The following is a 19508-nucleotide window of genomic DNA, read 5'->3' on the forward strand; positions in this document are numbered from 1 at the left end:
TTTTTGTTTTTTTCACTGCAACCAAAAAATTGGGTTGATTTACAAACTTACCACTTCTGTGCCTTTTTTTCTTGCTACAACATACTGTTCTGGAGTCAGCTTCCTCTACCAGTCTGTGGACTTGTCATAACATGTCAATGACAGCAAACCTGCACACACAGTAAATCATATAATAGGCAAACTATTATATATATATTTTATAATAAATAAATAAATAAATGTTAATAATAATAATAATAATAATAATAATAAAATGTAGGACTATCAAAAGCATTTTGACTACATGTTTGGCCTTTGATATGACTTTGACAGTGTGTGCACTGGTTTACGTTCACCCACTTGATCACTTACACAAAAAGGTGACAGACAGTCACTCAGTTTTATTTATTTATGTATTTATTTATTTATCTTATCATAGACTTTATCAAAATCTTTTTGATTTTGTAAATATATATTTTTCAGTCAAACACTGCTACTCCCTGAAATTGTTTTTCATTTCCTTGAGTCAGTATAGCACACTTGTATTTATTTAAGCACTGGAGCCGTTCACACCGAACATGTTTTGCGTTCTTCCGCACTGTTTTTCAATTGCTTTGTAGGTAAACATGCGGCGCAAGGACGTCTTTGACCTTTACACCACGTTTTTCAGAAGCCGTGTATGGTTAAAAAGTTGTAGTCTCTTCTAATTGTTACGTCTTGCTTTCTCAGTGCAAGAACGTGTTCGGACTGAACGGCCCGTTCACAATTTTGCCACCCATTCACTTGCATTGTATGGACCTACAGAGCTGAAATATTCTTCTAAAAATATTTGTTTGTGTTCTGCAGAATAAAGAAAGAAAGTCATACACATCTGGGATGGATTTTCATTTATGGGTGAACTATCCCTTTAATGTCTTTAATGTAAATAAACAACAGTTACACATCTACAGTGGTACTCTCAAATGGTCTGATATGCTAGAGCTGCTGGTGAGTTGCTCCTCATGAGGTTGCCAGGTTGATGCATGAGATCTATGATGTAGCTTTCAGGATGAGCATGACCATAAGATCTCTTTGGGCCAGTGATGAGGAAGATTTCGTTCCAGGCGCGGTTGTATTCTCCTCTAACGAGACTGCAGCTTAGTCCAATTCTGTCTGCGAGAACCTAGCAAAGATTGCATTTAATCTGTTATACACAATTGGGCAAATATGCATGTTGCCAGTTTGTGACAGCACCAGTTTTCACGAATAATCCAAGTTCTGTCATGGGTTTAAGAGAGTGGCATTCCAATATTCTGTATGTATTTAATCATAATGCGAGTAATGTGATGGAGTAAGAGAAGTTCAATTGAGTATGTGAAATACTGTATGTTACACCTTGAAAAGTAGTGCTCTGTGGACGTATGTGCCCTTTTTTATCTTGCCAATGGGAACAATGTTAGAATGGGCTTCAAGCTTCAGCTCGCTTATGTGCAGTTCCCACAGGAAGTCATGCAGCTTCTCTGGCTCAACCTGGCCACCCATTGCATCACAAACAAACCTGGGAGAAATCGTGTCACATTTCAGTCATGTGTATGTTGGGGAAAAGAATAAGCAGGGGTAGAAAATTAATTTGGTTATTCAAAAGCGTTTGCAATTAAAAGCCTTCAACTCACTTGGCCAATGCAATATACATCTTGACCTCTTCCTGAAGTGGCAAGATGGATTTGGCTGCATCTTTGACAAGGTTATGAAACGCAGCATCATCCGGTAGCCTCCATGTTTCATCCACCACTGTCTCCTGCTGTGGCTTACCCTCATCCTCATCCTTCTTTTTCTCATCTTCCCTGTGACCCTTCCCCTTCATTTTACTTTAGAAAGGGAAATTGAGTGAGTGAGATGGAAGGTTTATGGTGAATCCCTCTCTAAATATGCACACACACACACACACACACACACACTCATGTTGTGTTTCCATGTTTTATGGGGACTTTCCATAGACATAATGGTTTTTATACTGTACAAACTTTATATTCTATCCCCTAAACCTAAACCTACCCCTAAACCTAACCCTCACAGAAAACTTTCTGCATTTTTACATTTTCAAAAAACATAATTTAGTATGATTTATAAGCTGTTTTCCTCATGGGGACCGACAAAATGTCCCCACAAGGTCAAAAATTTCGGGTTTTACTATCCTTACGGGGACATTTGGTCCCCACAAAGTGATAAATACACGCTCACACATACACACACACACACACACACACACACACACACACACACACACACCTTGGCGTTTTGCCACTCCTTTTGCTGCTCATAACAGATGAGGTGGAATTTTCTGTTGAACTGTCTTGCTTACGGTCCTCTGGTTCTTTGGCAATCAATCTAACAGAAGGGGGAGAAAGAAGGAACACTTCTAAATCTTATTTTCCTCTTTGCAGTCTACCAACCCTGCAGTCAAGAGTTCGAATCCAGGGTGTGCTGAGTGACTCCAGCCAGGTCTCCTAAGCAACCAAATTGGCCAAGTTGCTAGGGAGGGTAGAGTCACATGGGGTAACATCCTCACGGTCGCAATTAGAAGTTCTCAATCTCAATGGGGCATGTGGTAATTTGTGCGTGGATCGCAAAGAGTAGAATGAGCCTCCACATGCTGTGAGTCTCCGTGATGTCATGCATGTCAAGCCATGTGATAAGATGTGCGGATTGGCGGTCTCAGAAGCGGAGGCAACTGAGGCTTGTCCTCCACCACCCGGATTGAGATGAGTAACCGTGCCACCACGAGGACCTACTAAGTAGTGGGAATTGGGCATTCCAAATTGGGAGAAAAGGGGAAAAAATCCTCTTCAGTAAACAGTGAGCTAAATCACAGTATCTACTAGAGCTATGGAAAAGCTGTCTGAATCAAGTGACCTTTGTGCTGACTTATCATCCAATTGACTGATTTGGATGTTCAACCTCTGATATCAGTGCATCAGAACGAACATAATCCTTGTATGGCGCTAAATTAATGTTCCGTTTGTAAGTTAAAAGTCTTTAAATGTAATTAACTGAAACTGGGAATAAATTATGTTGTTAGGGCCTCCAGTCAGCTTTGCAATTCAGTGGCAGAATTCCTTTTTCTCCTTTGGAAGCTCTAGGTCAGATTCCGAGCCAATGCATGCAAAAGTATTTCCCCTAGGGGGAAATTCTTCTATCAACATCTATATATTGTGCAACACAGAGAGCGTATTTAATATTCAAGTGACAGTTTGGTGCTTCAGACCTAATGATGTGGAAGAGGACGGGCTGTGAAAGTCTTTATGCTCTACAAAGAGCTTGTTTTCTTTGTTAAGTGAGATCGCAGAAGTGAAAAGAGCAATTTCTCAGTAGATCTAAATACTGATAAAAGAAAGAAGGGAGTTCAATAGTGTTTATTTGTTTAACATATCGTCAAAATGGCTATGAATATATAACATAAATGAGGATACATGTGACTTTTAGTTGCACATGGCAGTAATTAGAAAGAGTACAGTTGGATCAGAGCATATTGTGTTCAAAATCATGAGTCTTGGCCATAACATACTGATCCGGGTGTTTTCCATTAACCGCAATGGTGGCTCGATGTTGGTTCACAACTTGTTTTGATATATCCTCTAAGGTAGGAACATGATGACCCATTCTTATCTGAAGAAGAAGGAAGAGAAAACAAGAGATTGAAAAAAGAGAGACTTACTGATTTGTACAATCTATCTATCTATCTATCTATCTATCTATCTATCTATCTATCTATCTATCTATCTATCTATCTATCTATCTATCTATCTATCTATCTATCTATCTATCTATCTATCTATCTATAAACTATATATATATATATATATATATATATATATATATATATATATATATATATATACTCAATATTTTTGACCTGGCCAGGGTCGTAGAATCCATCAGTGGTCATATCAGTGGATGACAGGTGTCCTGTCAGACTGTACTTCAAAGACAGATTGTTTTCAAGAAGCTTCTGCATGGCCACCTCACTAAACTTGTTTTTACGATGTGGTGACAGGTTGATCTCCTGAAGTATCTCCAAAGCTCTGTAAGATTGAAAACACCAAGACCAAATAACAGAACAATAAATCCTGTGATGACATATAAAGTAGCCTATTTTAAACAATCCACATATTTCTTCATAAATATCTGATACTTAGTATTTACTGCCATCTACTGGTTTCATTAGCAAATAGAAAGAACCTGTTATTTCTGAGTATGGCATAAACACTTCAGACCTATTTTAAACCTTTTGGATTTATAGAATTATATCAGATGTTTTAATAATTTCATGTAAATTGACAACATTAAACTTTATGTTATATTAACTTGGCAATAAAAACAAAATAGTTAACACTGTTGTGATGGGATTTTAAATAAAGCTGTTGACATTAAATTTGGCATCTTTCTTGCATCTAACTGCGATAATCCACCGCTGTCTAGTATTTTCCTCTTTTGGAAAGTAGCAGAAATTTAATAATGGATTTTTTCTTTTGCTGTTGAAATAAACGAGAGCGCAAAAATAATATTTGCAGTGGTCTCCCTCCCATTCATCACTACAGAAGTTTACCCCATAATAGTTTAATTCTGCATTACAAAACAAGGAAATGAGAAAAAGTGTCCATTAAAGCATAAAAACAGGCTTACCCTGCATTGCACAATTCTATGGTAGTTATTTCATCATTTGCACACACACTAACAGCCCAGCAAGCGTTCCGACGGATTTCAGCATTGATTGATTTGAGCAGTTTCACTAAAGGGGAAAGGCCTCCAATATTTCTGAGCTACACATCAAGAAAAACAGAAGAATAATGAATCATAAAGACATGTATCTTTTTATGTCCTTCACACCTGTGACCCGGAAAAAGTAAATAGTGAGATCTGTTTTTCCTACACATAGCAATTTACTGATAAGCTGTGATGACTGCACAGACTTTGAAATGCACTCTTTTGTGAAGTGCACTGTTACCTCTACCCTGGCCTCTGCATCACAGGCCAGTGAAGCCACAGCCTGGGTTGCACTGATCAGTGTGTTGTTGTCAATGGAGCTTAGCAGCCCCACCAATGCTGGCATAGCTCCATGGCCCAGAATGCTTCTGCGCAGCTCCTCCTGCGATGCCATGTGCGTCAAGACTGCTGCTGCATACACAGCAGCCTTCGTGCAGCTGTCTTGCAGCTGTCGCACCAGGAGCTTGTCACCCTCAGTATCATATACTGCACTGAAAAAAGAAAAAGGAGAGGTACATGCTGTTTTAAATCCTTAAAAAACATTTTTGTCTTTATTTGGATGAAAAGCATTAGTGAGATTTGTAAGAATAATGCTTGTATACTAAGATTACAAGGATTTTTAGCACATTGTCGAATATGTGGCAGTACTCACTAAGCATTGAGTTTGTTGCTGTTGGTCAGACTGGCCAGGGCCTCTGCTGCAGCCATTCTCATCTCACTTTCCTCACTGTTCAGAAGCTGTACGATGACCCTGATCACATCTGAAACACACAGACCTTCTCACCTAACACAAAAGGGCAAGAGTGATATTTTAAACTAAACTAGCTTTGGAGCAACTTTTCACACTTGAATAAAAAGGACAGATTACCCAGACATCTGAAAGTTTCCCTGCTGGACAGGTTTTTGCTCACTGTTGCCACAGCCTGGCATGCAGCAGTGCGTACACTCTCATTATCCTGTGCAAGAAGGTCAGCAAGGGCCTTTTCTACATTATGTTCATGCAGGATTTTTCTGTTCTCACCTAATGGCATACGAAAAAATTAATTAGGCTTTCACATAATTATTAAATATTCTAATCAGTGTTGGGTAGATTATATCTGATATGTAATCTGTGCCAGATGATGAAAAACTATATGACTAAAATAATAATCAGTAACATTACATTTGGTAACACTTTACAAGAACTACATGCTATAAAGTAGTTGTGAAGCATTTGTTTATAGTTCACAATAATTTATAAATTATTGTTTCTACATTAATAATACATTAATAGGGTACATATAAATTGTATGCTATTTGTTTCTATTCACTTTAGCAAATTATTTATTATTGTTTAGTAAGTTCATATATAGGCAGTTTGATAATGTTTTTTTTTATCCTTAGTAAACAACTTGTTAATCATACCTAACTGATGTATTATAGTTGATGCAAACCAGTGGTAAAGAAGTGTTTATGGGAACATTAAGAAAGTAACAATTCAAAGTTAATAAAGATATTACATATGTAATTAATTGGATACATATTTTTGCTTAATTAATGTGTTAATTAATGTTTTAGGAACACTTACTATTAAACCAATTGTTTATTAATGCTTAATAAAGGTTGTAATAAAGCATTTACTAATGGGTAGCTAAGTATTTTGCGTGACATGCTAAAGTGGTATTTGAGCAATTAGAGGATCTTTAATAAACTGTGCATTTTCCTCTCACTATTATTCCTGTACTTTTGTTTTTTGTCTTTTTTTGTTTTAAGATTTAGTGTCTGTTTTGAGACTGTGATTAAGATGCTGTAGAGATGATTTTTTCAGAGTAATGGATAATTAATAAATGTTTAATTTGGCATATACAGTTCTCACTTTAGATTAGGTCACGCAAAATGCTTAGTTAGCAATTAGTCGATGCTTTATTATGACCTATATATTTATAAGTAATAATTGCTTTAATAGTGTTACTAAAACAGTATCAAATACATTTAAATTATTTGTAATTAACTGATTTACATTTCAACATAATACATTAATTATGTTTAAATGTAAATCAATTAATTACAAATATAATTTCTTTATTTACTATGAATTCATGCCTTCATGTAAAAAAAAAACATTATCAAACTGCCTATAAATTAACTTATTAAATGATAATAAATAATTTGCTACTGTGAATATAAGCAAATAATAAACTATTTGTATGTAGCTTATTAATGTAGGAACAATAATTTATAGACTATAAACTAATGCTTTACAAATACTTACAGTGTAGTTATTATAAGTGTTACCTAAAAGTTTAGTTTACATATTTTAGAAAATCTGTTCCGATTACTTTTGGATTTCTTATTGCATGTTTTGATGAATATCTAATCATTCATTTTAAAGGAATAGTTCACACAATTAAAATTCTCTCATCATTTACTCTCCCTCAGGACATTCCAGATGTGCATGACTTTCTTTCTTCTGCAGAACACAAAGATTTTTAGAAGAATATTTCAGCTCTATAGGTTCATACAATGCAACAGAATGGTGACCAACACATTGAAGCTCCAAAAAGCATACAAAGGCAGCATAAAATTTCCCCATACAACTTGAGTGGTTTAATCCATGTCTTCAAAAGCAATATGATAGGTGTGGGTGAGATACATATTTAAGTCCTTTTTACTATAAATCTCCACTTTACTTTTACTTCCACATTCTTCTTCTTTTGTTTTTTGGTGATTCACATTCTTCATGCATATCGCCACCTACTGGTCGATGCTGGATAAAGAGTTTTAGTAGAAAATAACTTAAATATGTATCTGTTATTCACCCAGACCTATCACATCGCTTCTGAAGACATGGATTAGACCACTGTAGTTTTATGGATTACTGTTATGTTGCCTTTATGTGCTTTTTAGAGCTTTAAAGTTCTGGCTAACATTCACTTGTATTGTATGGCCCTACAGAGTTAAGATATTCTTTTAAAAATCTTCATTTGTGTTTGCAGAATAAAGAAAGTCATACACATCTGGGATGGCATGAGGGTGAGTAAATGTCCTTTTTGAGTGAACTATTCCTTACATTTTAAAGTACCAATTTGTTCAATTGGTCAAATGAGGAACAAAGGCTCTGGATCAGACCGCTCTTTTCAAATTTAGGATCATAATCAGTCATTTATTGTGGTTATTACCATTGGCTGATTTTAAATTTTTTATAATTTCATCAATAAAAAGATGTAATCCATTACTACACAACACTGATGCTAATAACTTAAATGGACAGTGCACCCCAAAATTAACATTCTGTCATAAGTTGCTCACATCATGGTGTACCAAACCTGTATGACTTTCTTATTTTTTCAGTGGAAAACAAAAGGATATGTAAGGAAGAATGTTAGCCTCAGTCACCATTATCATTCATTGGATCTTTTTTTCCCTGTGCAGCTAAATTTAATGGTGACTGAGGCTAACATCCTGCCTAAAATCTTCTTTTGAGCTCCACAGAAAAAAAAGGCATTTGGGTTTGGAACAAAATGAGAGTGAGTTAGTGGTGATAGAATTTTAAATTTTGGGGTGAATCCTGTTCTGTATATTGCTTTATACCAGTTTTGCACTAGTATACACAGCACCAACTGTCAAAAGAAATGGAAAAAATAGACGAAAACATGGTAATATTCAAGATTAGTCATTTAGAAAACTGATATTTCCGTACTGCTCTCTGCTACCCTGGATATGGCCTTGGCTGCATTAGCCTGCACTTCAGGCAGTCTGGCCGTGACAACAAACTGATGTAGCCGCTCCACTCCACCCATATCATGAAAAAGCTGCATGGAATCACTGTCTTCTAGAGAGTTAGTGATAACAATGAGAGCCCCCGCATGCAGGTCACTAAACTCCTGCAGGGTGGAAGCACAACTGTCATTAATGCCCAGTCTTGATGAAAAAGTGTTGCTTGATTTTGAACAACCAGCAGGATCAAAGTCGCTTCAAGTTTTGATTGTCCTCAGCTTTTCATAGACGTTGGTTTAAGTATGTAAATTTAATAATATGTATCTTGTACATCTCTGATTAATCCTCTTTGATCAATCCCTTACAAATCTGTAAAATCATGATATACAGTATTATAATAAAGGTTACTAAGTTGCAGTGTTGAAATGCTTAAAGGGCTAGTTCACCCAAAATTAACTCTAAAAATCTTTGTTGGTGTTCAGCAGAAAAAAGAAAGTCATACACATCTGGGATGGCATGAGGGTGAGTAATTGATGAAAGAATTGTCATTTTTGGGTGAACCATCCCTTTAAGTGCTCATGAATTATTTAGATGGCAATAATTAGCCTACTTTGGTTGCAAGGACTTCCAGGATTTTTTCAAAGCCCTGTGCATTCCTAAAGGCCACCCGGGTTTCACTGTCAGTCGTGATGTTCTCTATAGTGTGCAGTGCAAGTTGCTGGATAACAGGGAACTCTGACTGCAGGAGATCTAGTAATGGGGGCAGCCCATTTAGCCCATGCACAGCCGCTCGATTCTGAAAGTCCTGAGAGTGCACAAAGCCACAAAGAGCACAAATCAATGATTTTAAGTGTATCCTTCTGGAATTCAAAAGCTTTCACTTTTAAAGCTGATTGAATATCTGTGAAACATTTAAAATATGAAACATTTCAAACTTGATTTTCATCTAACAACAGAATCTCCAGTTTTATAAAACACTTCCCCGAGAAATGCCTTTTAGCGTAATATGCAACAGACAATCTGTATGTCTCTGACATCTGTTTTCTTACTTGTACAAGATTAAAGATGCACTCCACAGAATTCTTTTTCACATCAGGATCTGGGCTGGATAAGAGCCGAATAAGAGGTTCAAGTCCTTTATGGTCAAATATTTGGACCTTGTAGGAGAAGTCCACTGACAGTGATGCCAAAATCAAAGTGGCAAATTCATGGACCACAACATCTTCTATGGATAAGTCAGCAGGTTTTAAAAAAGAGAGAGCAAAGAACTTATATACATTAAAACAAAATGCCTGAATTTGAAAATTAAAAATATAATCAATTAAGGGCCAGATGTGCCAATGAAAAAAGTGCAACCATACCATCAGGTGATAGCTTGCTAATGATGGCAGGTAGCACATCCAAGGTCTTCAAACTTTTTTTAACTTCACCTGTTTAAATGTGACAAAAATGAACAATATATTGAATGACATTCTATGATTCACCGTAACACTTTACATCAATGTTCCCTTTTATAAATGGGTCTATTGATGACTAAGAAGTAATTTGAAAATGTATTTTACATTATTAATAATCATTAATAAAAATTGGCTACTTTCATGCAATACTTGCCAAATCATGAGCAATTTAACTTATAAAAGTGTAACAACACTTAATCGATTATAATGTCTCAATGCAGCAAATTTAGACAATTATTGTGAAATTAAATCAAATCAATCAAATCAAATCACTTTATTGTCACACTACCATGTACACAAGTGCAACAGTAGGTGAAATTCTTGTGTGCAGTTCCGAGCAACATAGCAGTCATGACAGTGACGAGACATATACCAATTACAATAAACAACATACTTACACAAAACAATTTACAAATCAAATGTACACATACTTACACAAAACAATTTACATATCAAATGTACACATACTTACACAACACAATAATTATATACAATGCAGAATATAGAACAGAATATACAATACAATACAATAAGTGGGAGTATATGAAATATATATGTGTATATATATATATATATAGCAGTTGTATTGAGGAGAATATGTTGACAGTCCAGTGTGAGATTATAGATTAATAAAGTGCAGTGCTAATTATTGATCCTGATAGATCAAGAGTTCAACAGTCTGATTAAAATATGGGATCATGTCATTTTGCTACAGTCCACTTTGTTTATATTTTTGTCTTGATGTACTTGTGTTGTCGCTTTCCTTGTCTCGTTGATGTCAAAGGAATGGTGCAACTCCGAGTGGTATCCCATATTACCTAGTCCTAGTTACCTAAAGTAAGGTAAGTACCAAAAACACATTTCAGGTCTTCTTGCTTGTACACAGCATGTTTAATAAAGCCAGATGACCTTTAAACCATACTGAACTTATGCACATTGGTTTCAAACATTGGCAACTCCATAAAAAAGGCTTTACAAGTGTTACTAATGTTGAACTAGTGTTATTACGCAATTTTAACATGTGAGGTAAAACAGCTCACTACTTGGCAAGTATTGGGTGAAAGTCTTCCTTTTCATTCATGTTGTTGTAACCACATATCAATACTTTTTTAAAGCATCTGTAAATTAGTTATAGCCATGGATATACTTTTATAAAATCTTAACAAAGGGAACTTTAATGTAAAGTGTTACCGATTTACTCACTCTGCCTATTATTGTACAGTGCTTACTGTTAGAAGCCATGATGCCCAGGGCCATGACAGCATTCCTTCGCACAGTCTTGTCTTCATGAGAAATGAGATGAGAAAGGGACTCGACTGCTCCCAAGCACATCAAAGAAGTCTTATTCTCATCGCCTTAAAATATCATCACAGCAGCAAAACACACACACAGAGGTTGTTAGAGGAAAACCACACAAGGGAACATAGTGAGCACTTACCTCTGCAAAATTCTCTATGACCTTAGACTGTAAGACTACATGACATGGTTACCTTTTTCGGCAAATTTGTGGATGGCTTCACAAGCTTTTGCAAGCACCTCTTCTTCAGGAGAGCTGAGCATGAGAACTGCTGTTGCTGCATTCTTGCTCTCGATAGGCAGAGGGTCAAACTGAAAGAACATTACTTCAAACTGATTAAAAAGTAAACATGTTGAAAAGTATTGCAAGCAAGTGTGGAGAAACAATTATCTCACCACATCCTTAGGGAATGGTTCAGACTCTTTTTTGACTTTTTTCCCCATCTGCATGCAAAGTGAACTGTCTTGGAGAGGGGATTGCAAGCACATTCACTGTAATGCCTAAAAACAGGACTAACAAGCAATGTATTAGAAGTCAACACAATGTGAATAAATTATGAAAATGTAGCCCAAAATAACTTTCATTTCTACAAACCATAACAGTTACCTGCTAAAGAGAATGCTGTAGGCTCGGCTGAATATCTGTTTGGTTTGCTTCTGTTGCTAGGAGACAGATGCAGTTTGCAGTTTCGTCTGAAGGTGGGGCAAGAATCCCTCTAAACCCTTTCATTTCCATGAATTTATTTATTTGTTTAACATGTGTCAGTCAAGAACCGTTAGGTGGCCCTGACGTTATAACGTTTTAAACTGTTGAAATATAATTAGGTTAAAAATGAGATAAACAAGCAAAGATGAAAAGGATGGAAAACAAGGATGATACATTCTGAAGAAACAAACAAACAAACAAACAGATAAACAAAAGACATAGGCCTATGTCTGTGTAGTAAATGTGGATAGCGCCTCCATTTGTAGGACAGTGCATACAAAAAATGGAAACATTAAATTAAATTTAACACTCATTCAAGGAATAGTTCACCCAAAAATGAAAATTCTCTCATTGTTTACTCTCCCTCATGCAATTCCAGATGTGTATGACTCTCTTCCTTCTGCAGAACACAAATAATATTTAAGAAGAATATTTCAGCTCTGTGGGCCCATACAATGCAAGTATTTGATGGCCAAAAACGTTGAAGCTCCAAAAAGCACATAAAGGCAGCATAAATGTGATCCATACGACTCCAGTGTTTTAATCTATGTCGTCAGAAGCAATATGATAGGTGTGGGTGTGAAACAGATCAATATTTAAATCCTTTTTTTCCACATAAATCTCCACCTTTGACCAGCCCCAACCGGTGGGTGGCGATATGCACGAAGAATGCAAACCAACAAAAAACAAAAGGAGAAGAATGAGGAAGTGAAAGTGAAAGTGGAGATATATAGTGAAAAGGACTTAAATATTGATCTGTTTCTCACCCACACCTATATCACCTCTATCACTTCTGAAGACATGGATTTAACCACCGGAGTCATATAGATTACATTTATGCTCCCTTTATATGCTTTTTGTTGCTTCAAAGTTTTTGGTCATTATGCACATTATTCACTGAGCTGAAATATTCTTCTAAAAATCTTAATTTGTGTGCTGCGGAAGAAAGTCATATACATCTGGGATGGCATAAAACAAGTCATTGAGAGAATAATATTTTTTTTTGTGAACTATTCCTTCAACCAAATAACCTTTAGTGCACTTCCTCTGAAACTGCCTTTACCTTAACCAATGAAGATTTTAATAATAAATCAAAGTGTGTGTATGTATCTGTTTATGTACGTATCTCTCACTCTCTGTGTGTGTGTGTGTGTGTGTGTGTGTGTGTGTGTGTGTGTGTGTGTGTGTGTGTGTGTGTGTGTGTGTGTGTGTGTGTGTGTGTGTGTGTGTGTGTGTGTGTGTGTGTGGACCTGTCAGGTCCGTCAGTCGGGCAGTGCGGGGCTGAGCCGGATACGCGAACTTACAGCAAGATAGCTGACACAATCCACACCGAATTCAGACACCGACACCTTCCACACTCGGAATACTGGCTTTGTCTAAAAATAAACATCTTTTTGGGACGGACAAGCTACAAAGAAAGAAAGTGGGAGTGAGACACAGACATATTTGAAGGGTTGTTGGCTTAGCCTGACCGGGGTGAGTTAGCATGCTAATGGAGCAGAGCCGTAGTGGATGTCTCTCCACCCGCTCTTTTCCCTTACATTAGTCTGACGTCGCTCAAATGACATTTTGTTCTGCATTTTCTTTAGCATCCGCATAAATATTTGTCTATCTTTGCGCAAAGTGTTGAGAAACTCCTGAGACGAAGCTTGCTTGGCATGTTAGCTATTTAGCAAGACTGGATGGCTTACTGATGATTTCTTGAGGAGCGTTTCCAGTTTACGGACGAGAATAACAAACAAACAAAAAAAAACACAGCTTTTTGCTTTTCAGATTGTATATGTAACATCAGACTAATTGACCACATTTGGTGAGATATTACTCTTTCTAGCGAGCTAATAGTGGAGTTGGTAGTATAGCTTGCTGGCTGGGGTTAGCTAACCGAACGTTATGCCAAATGATATTTTACTAAGAGACAGTTAGGACACCACAAGCAAATTCAAGCACTTGTCACTGTGTGATAGTTTATTTATTGTTATACAACAAACAATGGCCTCGGCTGGTAATGCTCTCTCATCGTTTGCGAGCAAAACCAAAACGAAGAAGAAACACTTCGTGGCTCAGAAAGTGAAGCTGTTTCGTGCCAGCGACCCTCTACTCAGTGTTCTCATGTGGGGAATTAACCATTCGGTGAGTCAAATCTTTCCTTTGTTTTTGTTTCATGTATTGATCAATGCATTTTAATTGCCAGTTATTGATGAGTTAAACAGGAAAGAGAAGTTCAGTATGTCTTGCAAACGGCTGTTGGTCTCTGTGTAGTTGTAATAGTAATTGCCACCATCTGTTGGGTTCATGCAATTCATTTTCATCAGTCATGCTGATGTCCGCTTTGATTTTTGCTCTTGTTTAATCGACAAAATTCTTGTTTTAGCTCCTTCAGGCTCTTGCAGTTGCATATTCCTTTGTTCCCAAAACAAACAGCATGTCGACCAAACCTTTTAATGTTTACGTAAAGAGAGTAGTTTGTCACCATTCAACAAGTAATGACTTCTTACATTACCATGTACAGTTAAAAATTGTAATCCATATCTATGCACTAATGCAACTGTCAGCCTTGCATGTCCTTTTATGTGCATGCACAGAGGTTGCAAAATAATATCTGTTTCAGTAGTGACTTTGTGGGTGAGTAATCATTTCCTGTTGGAAGTTTTGGTTGCATGATGATAAGCTTGTGGGTCTGCTGAAGAAAGACTCCTCTCAGCTGACTACTGAGTGGCATTTTCTGTCCTATTAAAGAGACAATCGTTGGCAATCTTTTACTTTTTTACAACTTTCTGACGAGAGCAGTTCATATTTGTATTCTTGTTGTCTGTCTGTTTGACGTTAGTCTTTAAGATGAAAAATGGCACAATTTTCTGGACAAATACCAAAAAGCGTCCATAAATGTCAGTCTAGATTTAGATGTCTAGGTGTCCAAGGTGTCCATTTGTGTTTGTATCCTGTTTTCAGCAGTATGGAATGGACGGTCTTCACCTCCAGCCATTTGTTTCACATCTCAACATAAACAAACTGTCACAAACCAATCGCACTGCATTCCTTTGGTGCATTTCATAAAGGTTTCTTAAAACGTCATTCTTTGGACCTCCTTTAAAGTCGCAGGCTATTTTCAGTGTCCTTATTTTGCTACATATGTGACATTTCCCAAATGGTAGCTGTGTCTAGTTATCTCAGGTAAAGGTCTGTGCTAGTTTATTTTCCAGTCACACTCACGTCACTGTTACGCATATCATTTTTTATGGGTAACTTTATTTGTATGTTTACAATGAGTTCACCTATATGGATGGTTTACATTTGAGAAAAAAGATCTTGTAGACAAGATGTGAAATTAAAGGTGTTGTTCACACAAAAATGATAATTCTCTCAACATTTACTCACCCTTATGCCATCACAAACTTTTATGACTATTTGTAATTTTTTTTGTATTTTCTCCCCAATTTCACATGCCCAATTCCCAAAGCGCTTTTAAATCCTTGTGGTAGCGTAGTGACTCACCTCAATCCGGGTGGCGGAGGACAAATCTCAGTTGCCTCCGTGTCTGAAAAATCAATCCGCTCATTTGATCACGTGGCTTGTTGTGCGCGTTACCGCGAGATGTGTGGAGGTGTGGAGGTTCACGCTATTCTCCAGCATCAACACACAACTCACCACGCACCCCACCGAGAGCAAAAACCACATTATAGTGACCACAAGGAGGTTAACCCAACATAAATCTACTCACCCTAGCAATTGGGCCACTCAGCACACCCCGGATTTGAACTTGCGACTCCAGGTGTGGTAGTCAGTGTCTTTACTTGCTTAGCTTCCCAGGCCCCCAACTTTATTTATTTCTGACTTTCATTTCACACCAATCATATGGCTTCAGAAGACATGGATTAAACCACTCGAGTCATCTGGATTGCCTTTATTCTGACTTTATGTGCTTTTTGGAGCTTAAAAGTTCTGGACCCCAGTGACTTTCATTGTATGATATATATATATATATATATATATATATATATATATATATGAAGATATAGATTAACGTTTAACCGAAAAACAATGCAGGCATCTAAACATTTAGTATACAAAAGAACATATATTTTCACACAATTGGCTCTATTTTGGCAAGATGAAATAATAACTGAATAAATAGTTATTTGTTCTAAATATAGGCCTAATGTATTTACTGACTGATTTATTGTACTGGTATGTAAAAATGAAGGATTGAAGGCCAGTTAATTGAAATGACCTATCATTGTATGTCACACCATGTGACACAAAATCATCCGGAAGGACTAGAAATACCTTGTTAAAGGCATCTATTAAAAATAAATTAAGCAAAACGTTAGGTTGCTTTTCACTAAATGTACTGCATTAGAAAGCTGTGGTCTTTTGGAGTGCTTTATCCTCCAGATCAAAGTGGAGGTCAGGTGTTTGTCTTGCAGGGCTGGAATGGAAATAGAGTGAAATGCTACAGAAGCTGGAGAACAGAGCCTTACTTACCTGTGGAAGTACCATCAGTTAAATACTTTGACTTCCACTGAGTGGAGCTAAGTCATAGTACTACATTTTTTAGGCTTCAAGTGGGCCTTGAAAACTAACGTTGAATAGATTGAATGTCAGGCTGTTTTTCAAACTCTAGGACCATGAGGTCAAGAAAGTTGAGGGTGGAGTAGTTGGTGCAGTTCTCTGTGGTGCTTACATTGCTAATGAATCATGCATGCAGCTGCAGGCACTCACTGAGCTCAAACTACTAAACAGAAAGCAGCTCTTGACCACTCAGGACCACGATCGTGCTTGAAATTGATTAGCAAACCATTGAATGGAGAACATAATGTAACCGTATTCTCTGTCATTTCAAGGAGCATCTCAGCTTTCAAGCTGTCTGTTTGTTTTGTTGCTACTTAAGAGACTAATTTGTATATGCATTGATATTGATATGGGAATTCATTCTAATAAGGGGAATATTCAATTTAGCTACTTATTGAAATCAAACACTGTGGGATGCAAGTGGATTTAGTCCTGTAGAATCAATCATTACCTTTCCTCCACTGCCTTTTCTGATTACTATATACAGGTCTTTACTCTCTCTTGATCTCTTTATAGCATACTTTTCTCTTTGTTAAACCTTCCATGCTTTCCAGACTCTCCCGCCCTAACCAAGATTTGCTCTGTCTGTGTCTGGATTGCATAAGGAGTTTCTAAAAATACTCAGGATACAGCAGCCGATCTGTGGCACTGGGAAAATAGACACACAATTTTATTTTTACTCAGCCTAAGGCAAATGCTGATTATCATCAAAGTCTTAAAAGCTCCTTCAGAAAGCTTTGATTAGCAGTAGGCACAATCTGTAGAAGATTTACACATTTGCGCTACCATGTTCTTCTCAGATGGATGCATTTCTGTTTAAAAGAATAGGTCACCTAAAAATGAAAGTTCTATCATTATTCACCTACCCTGATGCCATCCCAGATGGCATCTTCAGCAGAACACAAATAAAGAAGAAGTTCGAGCTCTGTCAGGTCCATATAATGCAAGTAAATGGGTGCCAGCACTTTGACGGTCCAAAAGTCACATTTATGCTGCATAAAAGTAATTAATGTGACTCCAGTTGATCAGGAGTTTACACATCACGTTGCGTGACGTAAGCACGACGGTGAGATCACGCGAGAATTCGGAAGCACTGCTTATTTAAAACAGAAGAACAAACGTCACGCGTGAGTTCGGCCATTTCAAACAGCATCAGAGCCCCTGACGAAAGTGCCGATTTAAAGTTAAAAACGTTTTAATTATTGACTTGTTTCTTACATAAACCTTTCAATTTGCTTCAGAAGACATTCAATGATCGACTGGAGTTGCATGGATTACTTTTATGCTACATAAATGTGACTTTTGGACCATCAAAGTGCTGGCACCCATTTACTTGCATCATAAGGTCCTTTGCTTAATACTTTGTTGAAGCACCTTTGGCACCAATTACAGAAAAATTGAAGCGCTGTGAATACTTTTCGGATGCACTGTATATACTATACTAGTCAGATATGGTAAAGCTAAATTAAAATGTTGGACTAGACTTTTATGACACTGCAGACAATTGCATAAGCATTTCAAACTAATTAAAACGCTCATGTTCAATTAGCTGCACATTTTAATAAGTTCTACAGGGTGCCCCTTAAAATGAATGTGATTTACACCTCTACCATACTCAGGCAAGGACCTGTAATGAATGTCTCCTGTACATTTAAATGATACTTTTAAAAGGCCACAGGGTTGAAAATGCAACTAGTCGCCTCATATTCTCCTATATTTGCAGGGATTACCTAATGACGCTTATACAAATTCAGAACTCAGTTTGTGTATTGTATGAGGGCAGCAAAGTTGAATGACCTGTGGAATGGATTTGATTTAACCTTGAATGTTAAAAGATCAACATGCACCTAAGCTCTAATCACACACATTTCACTGGTATCCTTAAAAATACTTGTAGATGGAGGATGAAAGCATTTGCCCCTCTGCATAATCACTTGTTTTATTTGCACAGAGTGTCAACCTATGTATTTTTAAAACAATTATTCTTGTTCCTGTTACTCACTGTCTAAAAGAATGTGTGTGAGCAAATAGCAAGATGGTTCTAAACACTGTTATTAATATGGCAGCTATAAGTATCTCTGACAGCATTCACAGCTGATGAACTCTTATTTTAGATTGTCTTATAAAATCGCAGACATATGGGGGTTTATTGCATTTTGTGGACAAGCCTCATATGTGACCAAAATGCCAATAGTTTTCTTCCTTTTGTTTTTAAGTGTATTGGCAGAGAGACTTTGTTCAATTAAGTGAACAAATCTGTCGTTTCATGCTTTTTGTTTTCTTTCTAATTTGTCATGTTATTTACTTAACATGTTTTTTAGAGCTTATTGTTGCTTTTGTTTTTAGTGTCATTGGCTCATATGCCATAAATGAATGCATTGTTCCCTTCAAGAATTGCAGAGAGGCTGAAATACCGAACACCCCACTTGTGCTGTTCGAATGACTGCAAGATATGACAACACTGTGCATAGAAACAAAGAGCTTTATAAACATCTGGTAGGAGGATGCACATTCTCTGAACTAGGTTTCCTGCATTGATAGAGTGCAAGTTCGTCTGCTCTGTAGCGGAAAACCTGACTTCGCTACTATGGAGACAAACAGGAAGTGGTAGTGTGAAACTTGGCCAGTGAGATGGGTGCACAGTGATAAGTGCTGATAAGTATTTTACGCAAGTTGTTGAACAAATTAAACCTTTTCTGTAGGCTTGTAAAATGTATAGAACGTGCCCTTAGCATGCTGGAGCATTTTGAGTAAAAAAATAATAAAAAGGAGTCACCTTTCGAAGTTATTTCTGTTTAAACTAGAGAACTATGTAGTGACCTTGTAGATCCTATGCAGGTGGTACTGGCTTTGTTGAACATGTTAGGGCAATATCCTTGGATCATCAAAAGAAAAAGCATGTATGTAGAAACTGGACAGTAGAGTATGGTGTCTACTTTAGTTTCTCACAGTTCTAATCTTGTGCTGTACAACATCTCTGCAACTGCTCATGTTCAGTCACTCACTGGCTCACTGATAAATGAGTAGCATTTATTGGATCTAGGTTACCAGCCAGACTAATC

General features: G+C 36.9%; 2 protein-coding genes across 3 annotated transcripts in view; one reads left to right on the forward strand and one right to left on the reverse strand.

Annotated features, from left to right (window-relative positions):
- Window positions 1-801: 801 nt before the first annotated feature.
- LOC127634991 (armadillo repeat-containing protein 3-like) lies at window positions 802-11818 on the reverse strand. Of its 2 annotated transcripts, none has more exons than XM_052114790.1 (18): window positions 11779-11818; window positions 11568-11684; window positions 11366-11483; window positions 11105-11230; window positions 9780-9848; window positions 9468-9643; window positions 9029-9223; window positions 8402-8585; window positions 5591-5743; window positions 5375-5483; window positions 4964-5213; window positions 4642-4778; window positions 3872-4040; window positions 3524-3624; window positions 2248-2346; window positions 1632-1826; window positions 1354-1516; window positions 802-1141 (listed from the first exon to the last, which is right to left on the reverse strand). In XM_052114790.1, the coding sequence occupies exons 2-18, from the start codon at window positions 11658-11660 to the stop codon at window positions 938-940; spliced, it is 2541 nt and encodes an 846-aa protein (XP_051970750.1). In that variant the 5' UTR covers window positions 11661-11684; window positions 11779-11818; the 3' UTR covers window positions 802-937. The 2 variants fall into 2 exon arrangements, with proteins under 2 accessions (XP_051970750.1, XP_051970752.1); XM_052114792.1 differs by having other exon boundaries at window positions 11568-11672; window positions 11779-11811.
- A 1312-nt stretch (window positions 11819-13130) lies between these two features.
- The window catches only part of LOC127634999 (phosphatidylinositol 5-phosphate 4-kinase type-2 alpha-like), a 39204-nt gene continuing 32826 nt past the window's right edge, over window positions 13131-19508 (forward strand). The window contains exon 1 of the mRNA XM_052114806.1: window positions 13131-14007. Coding sequence (XP_051970766.1) covers window positions 13867-14007 — 141 coding nt within the window. The 5' untranslated portion in view covers window positions 13131-13866. The remainder of the gene's footprint in view (window positions 14008-19508) is intronic.

This window comes from Xyrauchen texanus, chromosome 42 (genome assembly GCF_025860055.1).
Source record: "Xyrauchen texanus isolate HMW12.3.18 chromosome 42, RBS_HiC_50CHRs, whole genome shotgun sequence".
NCBI classification, from domain to species: domain Eukaryota; kingdom Metazoa; phylum Chordata; class Actinopteri; order Cypriniformes; family Catostomidae; genus Xyrauchen; species Xyrauchen texanus.